At 37.5% G+C, this 10,184-nt stretch overlaps 1 protein-coding gene across 1 annotated transcript; it reads right to left on the bottom strand.

The window, feature by feature from the left end:
* Positions 1-5,134: 5,134 nt before the first annotated feature.
* LOC145563959 (uncharacterized) lies at positions 5,135-8,916 on the bottom strand. Its single transcript, XM_081624339.1, has 3 exons — positions 8,601-8,916; positions 6,345-6,408; positions 5,135-5,586 (listed from the first exon to the last, which is right to left on the bottom strand). The coding sequence occupies exons 1-3, from the start codon at positions 8,621-8,623 to the stop codon at positions 5,248-5,250; spliced, it is 426 nt and encodes a 141-aa protein (XP_081480465.1). The 5' UTR covers positions 8,624-8,916; the 3' UTR covers positions 5,135-5,247.
* Positions 8,917-10,184: the final 1,268 nt, after the last annotated feature.

Below are 10,184 nucleotides of genomic sequence, written 5' to 3'. Positions count from 1 at the left end.
AAAACACTTGTTTTAATCTAAATAGAATTCTTTGTCTTCATAAATGATATAATTACTAATCCTAACTCCATTAGAACTCAAAATAACCTTCTAGATTATTCTAGAGGATTAAAATCAATTCTAATAACTTTAGGAATATTAAGTAATGGGCCCTCCACTAGATCATTGGGCCATAAAACCATTTCAGGCCCAATTTAGTATTTTGGCCATAACTTCCTCATTATTCATCGGAATTGGGCTTATAATATATCATTGGAAAGCTCTTTTCGAGCCCAATCCAACTACACCATTATTGGACCCTTATTATGGACCAAAATAAATTGTATTGGACATTTTAATAAATAGAGTACATTTTCGAAAACAGAAAGAAAGATATTTTTATTAAAACCACCGCATCACAATACTTTTCACACTTTCACTTCGTTTGATAATCAAATGATGCAAAACATATTAATCACTGGGTTTAGTTTTTGGGAGACACAATTAGGTGTCTACAGAAGCACCCACTTTGACTGAGTTTGGAGAAACGTAAATTTCGAAAACAAAAGTCAAAGTAGCGATAGGGACGGAGAATGATTCAGATCGTTCTACGATCCTAAATCATTTTTGTAACGCCAATACCTGCAAACTAGTGTTAGTTAAACAGATAAAAGAGTTAAGAAACGCGTATCTTGCACTGTCGAGCACACGCTTATGTGGTAACTGTTTTTGTTGTTGCATTTTTGTTGTGACGATCCTCCGCAAGCTAGGGAACACAATCGAAGATTGCTCTTCTTGTAGCGATCTTCTGTTGTTTTGTGACCATCTTCCACAAGCCAGGGAATATAGTCGAGGATAACTCTATTTGTAGCCATCTTCTACTTTTATGACAACTTCTGTCGTCGAAGGTGACTCTGCTTGTAGTCATCTTCAGTTGTTTGTGACAACCCTCCACATGCTAGGGAACGTCGTCGAAGACCATTCTGCTTGTAACGATCCTCAGTCTTGTGTGATAACTTTCTTAGGAAAGTTATCGAAGATCACTGCTTGTTGATCCTTGGTTTGCTGGTGCGGTTGCTTGTATTTTTCCGTGCGTTTGCTATTGATGTTCACTCGTCTCTGAACAATAGAGCTTCAAATGATATGTCCACGCGTCTCTGAACAAAAGAGCTTGAATGATATGTCCACGCGTCTCTGAACAAAGAGCTTTAAATGATATGTCCACGCGTCTCTGAACAAAGAGCTTTGAATGATATGTTCATGCGTCTCTGAACAAAAGAGCTTGAATGATATTCCCACGCGTCTCTGAGCAAAAGAGCTGGATGTTTTGTTGAGATCGTTCGGTTGGCTGCGAATAGGAGCTTTGCTGAATGACTGTATCTTGTAAAATCAAATATTGCTGAAAGACTTTGCTAGTGTTTTTCTTAGGGTTGACCTAAGGCTTGATGTTTTTCTTAGGTTTGACCTAAGGCTTGGTGTGCTTGACATTGTGATTGCTTTGACTTGAGGTTGACTCAATTTGTTTGACTGACATAAGGTTGACTCAACTCGATGTGATATAACACGACATGACTTACATACATGACTCGTGTGTGCATTGTATTGTGATGTGCTTGACTTAAAATGCAGAAAAGCAAAAATTCTCCGTCATTTTTGTGGAGGGTACCGACTTTCTCCCAAAAAAGAAAGACGCGAAAAAAGAATCAAAGTGAGTGTTTGAGTGTTTGAAGTGTATGTTGAATGAGCTTAGTCAAATGTATGCGTCGACATTGTATCTCATAGTGTAAGGATTAATTCATCCTCAACTGTTGACTCGATGATGAAAGTACTTGGGTAACTTAGGCGCGGAGGCTAAGTACTTCATACTTTGTGATGCAATGATGTTACAAGTGATGAGTGATCTTGATTATGACAAGGCATGCTTCAACGTTGTGTTAAGATTTCATGGTAAAGGGTTCCTAAGGGAAGGATTATTTGGTCATGTATGTGTGATGTGTGTGAAAGTGAGACTAAGTCTAAGTTGCAAAGGCTAAGTGTGTGGAAAAATATTGAAAAGAGTCAAATAATGATGACTCTTAGGCTAGGTAGGCTAATGATGTAGGGATCAAGCCCCCAAGTCTAGCTCTAAGTGGATAAGGATGAACATTGGAGATCCCTTGGTATGATCATGTATGATGTGAATGTGAATGAATGCATTTTTATTAATGCCGCACCCCAATGTGAGGTTGCCTACGTATCCATTAGGAATCAGGCCGAACGTAGCTCTAGCCGAACCTCGCACAAGTGTGTGTATGCCTCAAAGAGGTCTTTAAAGGGTTGTAACGTGGTTAGGCTAAAGGTCAAAGAAGAAAGAGATAAAGGCTCAAGACCCTAGATAAGCCCCCAAGGTGTGCAACCTTGCTTTTGGATCTTTGTATTTGTATGCTTGAGGTTTCCTCACTTTTGAACTCTCTTTCTTTTGTTTATTATTTTTTTTTGCTCTCTTTCTTTTTTGCTTTTGCATTTTTTTATATTTTGATAAATGTGGGCAATCCCGATCATGCGATCTATCACTCACTTGGCATTCATGTTTCTCAGGCACGGTACCGAGCACTCGATAAGAGACGCAATCTGAGACGTGTTCATATCAAAGACATGTGCATATCAATGACATTGGAACACTTGCCCTTTAGCACACTTTATTGCTATTTTGCTATTTTAATCTTTTAAAATCACTCGAGCTTTTTTTTAAAATTGCATAAGTTGCACACCATCCCATCCCAAGGTTAGGTAGATGTGGGTTGAAAAAAGAAAGGTCTATCGTTAGACGAGGCTCAAAGTGGTTTCTCAAGAAAGGATTTATATTTTAAAAAGGTGAAGGTGATACGATATGGCTACAAGAGGTGCTTCAAATAATTAGTATACCTTGTGCTTAGTCTGGCATGGATTTTTTTTTTTTTTTTTTTTTTGATGCAATGCAATAATCATATGCAAAGAAATAAATGCTCATTTTATTAAATGGGAAAAGAGAAAAAACCTACAAAATAAAATCTAAGGAAAATAAAAGGTTTATACTAGACTTATTAGGGAAAGAAGGAATAAAGAAAAAGAGGTGACAAAATCTTGTCGTTGAAGCCCGCCTCGTGTCTTGTGCTTTATCATCTTCGGCCTTCTTGCCAGCTGGAGGTATGGGAAGTTTGTTATTATCAATCAAATGTTGGATGGCCTCTTTTAGCTTCCAACAACTCTCGTTTGTATGCCCTCTACCTTGATGGTACTTGCAATGAGTGTTAGAATCCTAGTTGGGCGACCGTTTCCCAGGTGGAGGGTCTTGGCTTGGACCAATGGGATGAATAAGGTTTCGATCATGACAATAGTCAAAAGCTTCATTATAATTCATTCCTATTGGTGTGTATTCTTCAATGGTCCGTTTTACCCGTGGTTTAGGAGTATTGAATTTTCCTTTAAGTTCTTGATGGGAAGAAGGAGAAGGAAGATACCTGTCCTATTCATTCTTATAGTCTTGGTGATGATAGCGTTGTTCGATGACTGATATTCGATTTGCTAGGCCTTCTACCATGTTCAAGAGCGTGGCGATGATATCTTGCAATTTTCGAACGTTATCTTATAGGCTTGTCGAGTTTTCCTTAATATCATCTAAGAAATTTCCTTCATCCTCCCCGATCATAGTCACTTCGTCAATAGAGGTTATATATCCTGCCTCGATCAAGGGCTCACCTATAGGTGTGATAAGGAGCGAAGGATCGAAGGATGCTTGATCTTCTGTGATGGCTAGAATCTCGAAAGTTTTATTGTTATCGATCAGGTCTTGAATGGCTTCTTTGAGTTTCCAACATTCCTCAGTGTCGTAACCCTTTCCTTGATGATATTTGCAGTGTTTATTAGGATCCCACTTAGGTGGCCTAGCTTCTGGAACTGGGTCTTTGATGGAACCTATGGGCACGACTAGTCCTTTGTGGTATAGCTTTTCAAAAGCTGCCTCGTAACTCATACCAAGTGGAGTGAACACTCTTTTCGACCTTTGGATTCGTTGTTTAGAGGTGTTTGTAGCGTGTAATTCATTAATGGGAGAGGAAGAAAAAGGATGGTCATTCTTCTTTCCTTTTGCACTATCAACTTTCAAAAAGGTCATCTTCGATATCAATGCCTATGTCATACACATCATTGAAAGTATTCAAGTTATGTTGGTATTTTAAGTGCTTTATATATTTTTCTTGAAGGTTCTTGATGAACATCCTTACAGACTCCTTCTCAGTAGGAACCTCAACCATATTAGCGGAAGTTTCCCTCCACTTGTTGAAGAAAGAGGTGAACCCTTCGTTTTCTTTTTGCTTTAGCATCTCAAGTTGTCTATGGTCTATTTCAACTTGAACGTTGCATTTGTATCTATCTATGAAAGCGTTTATTATGCCATCCCAAGAAGAGGTTTTCTCCTTTTCAAGGGAAAAGAACCATTGTTGACAAACGGTTTCTAGAGATAGCGAAAACAAATCATGAAAAACCTTCCTCTTAGGTGAAAGTAGGGGTTGCCGGTTGGTTTGATTTAGGGATGTCATTGGCATTGAAATTTTGCGGAAGAAGTTCCTTGTCCACTGAGACCCCTTGTGAACTAATCCCCTGGAACTTATAGTCATTGGACAACTTGCTCAAGCTTTCCTCCATTCGCTCCATTTAATGTTGTTTTGTAGGGTCATTGACTTGAAGAGCAAGGGTCTTTATCATCTCGTTCAGACTAGCAAGGTTTCGCCTAAGCTCATCAACTTCTTGTTGGGTTGCCATCAGTATGAACTTTTTTCTTTGTCTGATGGGCTTATCGAACAGTAGAACTTGAATGAATGTGCTGTCCTTGATTAAGCGCCCTTCTCTTCTCACTAGGCGAAAAAAGGGGTTGGCCACCGGTTCAAAACCCCCCTTTGCCACCGATTTTGAACCAGTGGCCAGTGGGGCGGTGGCAAAACCTAGCACAAAAGGCCACCGGTTCAAAACCGGTGGCAAATTAATTAATTGCCACCGGTTAACCGGTGGCAAAAACCCATTCCCGCTTTTTTTAAACGGGTTTTTGGCACCGGTTTTGTTCAAAACCGGTGGCAAAAATGGCCCAAAAAAATAAAAAAATAAAAAAAAAATTTTTGCATTTTTTCCACATAAATTGATATATAAACACTAACATATATATATACTTACATATTTTCATTAAAAAAAGGCTGTAACATTACAATTTTGGTCTAAAAAAACTTTAAAAATAAACTAGTCACTGTTAAATACAAGCTAAGTCACACCAATGTAACAGCCTTGGCAAGGCAGCAGCTGCAGCAGCATTACGAGGCAGCAGCAACCTTGCGTATAAATAAAATCTTCCAATAGTCTATCAGAACAACATAAAATCTTCCAATAGTCTATCAGAACAGTAGCATAGCAGAACAACAGCAGCCTTGTGAGGTAGAGGCAGCAGCTGTAGCAGCAGCCGCCTTGCGAGGCAGAGGCAGCAGCTGCAGCAGCAGCAGCCTTGCGAGGCAGCCGCTGCTCTATCTCGTCTTCCAGTGACATCTCAGTAAGCTGATCTTCTGGGTCCACAAGATCAAGTTCCGGTCGGACAGCTGGATGCCCCTGCAGATCCAAATAACCCCAAAAGCTTCACTACTCCAGCATTATTGATAAAAAATAATCACAAAGAATGACTATGTTACACACATTTAGGTGATATGCCTCTAACTAATTTTCCTAGCACACAGACCATACCCTCCCCGGCTAATCTGCCTCTATAATACTATAACAACCAATGAACAATGTAAGAGCTGGTAAAAAAAAATGAAAAAAAGACTCACATGAGTCGCATTTCTCAGCCCAAACAAACAAGTCCAACATTCATATGAGCGACAAAGCAAAAGCAAAAAAATAAAAAAGATAGCAGATGCATCATATAAACACTCTAGAACCAAAATCAAGCGATTAATCAAGCAAAACAAGAGACGAGGCCTGAAGTATAAAACATCCCATCTTTAGCAGACAATCCATATACCGTGAGGAGCACAAAAAACCAGTCATACAGATAGCACAACCTCAATATCACCAGATATTATGGGAGAATTAATGCTATTTCAACTCAAAGAACTACAGCTTCCCGCATTATAGCTAATGCAACTACACATAAACAATGAATAAATAACAATGCTAGATACAATCAACATAAAACACTACCACTCCTTACCTATTTACTTCATCATCTTGTAAGTGAGCAAAAGCATATACAATAAATTACATTTCTTTATCCTCCCCATTAAAGAGAGCACAGTATCAACCTAGATTCTAATGCCCAAAACAAAATATTTAATTATGAAAATTAAAAATAATAAAAAGGAATTTACCTTGCGAAGAATCATGTCAAGAAGATCAGCACAAGCTTTTGAATCACAAACATCGTTTTGTTGGCTGTAATCAAAATCAAACCAACCAAAATTCAGCAAAAAAAATCCAAAAAAAAAACAAACAAAATTCAGCAAAAAATAAAAACCAAAATGCAGCCTTGCGAGGCAGCAGCTGCACCGCCCCTCGTGCTCGTAAAACAAAAACAAAACTTGTCCCATCATCTAGGCATATAAGATCACGAAGGATGAGAAGTCAGCAGTACAGTAATATAAGATCACGGAGAATATATGATGACCTCCAAAATTAACTCAACAAAAAATACAAAAAAACACATTTACAAGTAATATACCATGTGCCAAGGAGTTGCTTTAATCTGGGGAAATCTAAAATATATCATGACACAGGCTACACAATCATGAGCTTCCAATCTTATACCTTGATAAAATAATCTGAATTATAGATACTTATATCAGGCATGAACTAACTACAAAATCCAGCTAAGCTTCTGCATTCTAGCAATAAACCTCAAAATCTTATGGTTCATTTCATATCAGGATCCCTATCGGAAAAGATACACCATTTAAAAGTTTTTATGGACACAAGAGCATTACAAAATCTCTGTTTAACTTCCGGTCTTTTTCGACGCTTTTAAGCCTAAAATTTGAGTCTATATATAATTGTAAAACAGAAGGTAGAAATATTAAGATAAAACCAGGCATAACTATTAGTTCATTTTTATTCACTCATTGATAAGAAAGAATACTGTTCTTTTATGCCTTATAATTCATTAATTAGCCTTATATTTGAGTATATTTCAACTCTAGAACATGTCTATAACAACTACCACATGAAACAATAAGCGAGTTTTACATTCATTGGTTTAGAAAATATGACTCTTATTCACATATGACCATGACTTCTTGTCCTTTAGAATATACCATTTATAAGTAGGTCACAAGCTCACAACTATAGTGAATGATTATTGTTTCAAATGGCAATATCCCAACTCAAGCAACATCACACTAAAACCAAATCAGGAGGAAGGTCAGTGCTAGCAGCTCACCAACTTTGTTTCTTTGCTAATTATCAATACAACTCAACTATAAACCTTGAAAAAAAAACAACTAAGAAAGGGAGGATATAGGATTGAAAGTAAGATTAATTAAAATTCTTATTTCAACTTTCATTTCTACAGCTCATCAATAACAAAACTTTAAAACTGGAATATGGCCTCACATCAATGACATACAAAAATTCTTGAAGCCATACTTATTTGGGGTTGTGATAACATAGTCAAAATTTAAAAAGAATCATCATTTACAAAATAAAGGATAAGGAGATAAGTCACAACAACATCTAATACAAAGAGAAAACAAGTAAAAAAAAACCGAACAAGAGACCCCAAATGAATACGAGATAAGCAAATCATAACATTTTCAAAAAACTATAAAATGGACATTTCATCATTTAATTTTGCTACTGTGTGCACTCCCAACTAATTTATAATGAAATAGAGTCCAAAAAATATATAGGCTTCTTATACCCAGTAGCTATTAAAAAAGGGCAATTAGCTAATCACTTTATAATGTGGAAACAAATAATTATGTTGATTTTAGTATACTCGTAGACTATTCTTGCAACATAGGAGTAAAGGAAATTATCAATTGTTTGACAAATTAAAGTTAGGAGATAACTTTTTTTTTATATATATATAATACGGAGTACAAAAGGATTAAAAACAAAGGAGTTGCGAATACATATATAGAAGTCAGACTATATATGCTCAAAAAACCAAGAATTCAATAAACCTTCAAATTAAAATATTCATCTATTAATGAACCGAAAAATAAATTGACACATGAAAACATACCCATTTATTGAAACAAATTAACAAAACCCTAGATCAATCGCAATAAAACTGAGTTGTGTAATCTGATTTCAAACTCCGAAACTTACTATCAAGTCTGCTAAGGCTACTAAAACCCAATTAAACCCATAATCTAAACTAAGTGAAAACACTTGAATATCAAAATTACAAGAAAAATCAAAAAGGGGGTTTTGGGAATCAGATCAAAAATTACAATAATCATTAAAGTACAGGGACAAAATCAAACTCGAAATCAACCATCACATACAAATTCAAACTTAAAAACAATAACCAAATCACAAAATCCAAAATCAAAACCCAAAAACTCAACGAATTCGACACCCTAACCCAAATTATACAAAATTAACAAAAAAAAAGAGGGATGAACCTTGTAAGGAGCAGCGTCACCATTACAGATCTAGGGATCGTTCTCCAAGTTTTTTAAGGGCTTGCTTTGACATGCATCTTCATTAGTGACGAATGCGGTGGTGGTGGTGGAAAGCTAGGATGGAGAGAGAGGGGAGGGTCGCGCTGGTGGTTGCTGTGGTGGGAAGCTAGGATGGAGAAAGAGGAGAGAGGGGATGGTTGCGCTTGTGGTGGTTGCGGTGGCGCGAGAAGAGAGAGGAGACAGAGAGTTTGGGAGGAGAGAGGAAACAGGAGAGTGAGGAGAAAGAACCAGAGAGTTCGTGAATAACAAGGAAAGAGTGAGGAGAGAGAGCGTGAGTGTTCTAATTTTAGGGATTTTTTTTTATTTGGGAAAAGGCCACCGGTTAACCGGTGGTCATTTATCTCTATTACACGTTTTTTTTTTTTTTGGTCTTGTCTTACATTTTTACCATCGGTTTTCAATAACCGGTGGGCATTTGGCGGTGCCCATTTATCTTTTTCTACGAGTGTCTTGATCAAGTACTATTGGAAAAAGGAGTCATGGATGTTTATTATTAATTATTTGACTCTAACTCGGTTCAACATGCATATAAAAGATCATGGAAGAATGAGCAGAATGATATGTATGGAGAATACATGTAAGAAGAAGGAATGTGAATGTAGAAAGTGTTTAAGAAGAAAGTGTGAGATATGTATGGAAAGGTGATGTAGATGGAGAGATATGGAAAAATTAGGAATAGAGTGGACCCCCAACTCAAATGACGGAAAGAGCGACTCATGCATGAACCTAAGACATGGTCATGGTGTGAAAAGAGTATGTACAAAGTGTGTGAATACTTGTGAGTGTAAGTGATATGTTTAAGACTCGTGTCATGACCATGTGACTAGACTCAAACAAAGGCTAAGTTAAGACTTATGTAAGACCATAAAGCTATGTGCTGTTAAGGACTAAATATGACTTCTGCCATTAATAAACTGATTAATTAGACTCGGCGTGAAGACTTAAGAAGAAAACTGGACCATCGTGCAAACGATGAAACTGACGCGATGCGCCAGCTCTGTCGTGGAGCGACATTGCTATCGCGTCGCGCCAGACACTAGCATGTCGCGCCACAGGCCAAACTTCGGCGTCATTGCTGAAACGTCAGTCTGGGCCTGTTTCTAGTGTTCTACTTTAGAGGGAAAATCTTATAGCCGTACTAATTCAGGTTCGATCAATTTATTTAGACTTTTAAAAACTAGTTAAATAATTAAGCAAAATCTTTTAGTCATTAATTAGTCTATTTAGGCTCAATCACAAGTCAAACACAACGACATCGCGAGACAACAGAGCCTGTCGCAAGACGATGACTCTGTCGCCACGTGACATTGTTGTCGCACAGCGACAGTGCCATCGCACTGCGACGGGCACTGTTTTCTCAGCGCCGGTTCCTACATGCCTCAGCAGCTTTCTGTTCTTAGAATTTTCCAGTTTTTCGTAGCGTTATTTCGATTATAGTTGTGAAAGATATTTCCCAAATTTCCTACGTGTAAAAATCCTATGTTTTTGACGCATTACGGATGGTCTTTCCAATGCGGACCTTTT

This window comes from Chenopodium album, chromosome 10 (assembly GCF_948465745.1).
Source record: "Chenopodium album chromosome 10, dcCheAlbu1.1, whole genome shotgun sequence".
In the NCBI taxonomy this organism is placed as follows: domain Eukaryota; kingdom Viridiplantae; phylum Streptophyta; class Magnoliopsida; order Caryophyllales; family Amaranthaceae; genus Chenopodium; species Chenopodium album.
Note: the sequence above shows the minus strand (reverse complement) of the source record. Positions and strands in the feature narration are given on the sequence as shown.

Excerpts from the sequence above, each read along its gene's own strand:
- LOC145563959 (XM_081624339.1), bottom strand. The coding sequence starts at position 8,623 with ATGGTGACGCTGCTCCTTACAAG. Across the intron at positions 6,409-8,600 it reads GTGACGCTGCTCCTTACAAG|CCAACAAAACGATGTTTGTG; the intron begins GTTCATCCCTCT and ends TTTTGATTACAG. Across the intron at positions 5,587-6,344 it reads TTGACATGATTCTTCGCAAG|GGGCATCCAGCTGTCCGACC; the intron begins GTAAATTCCTTT and ends TTGGATCTGCAG.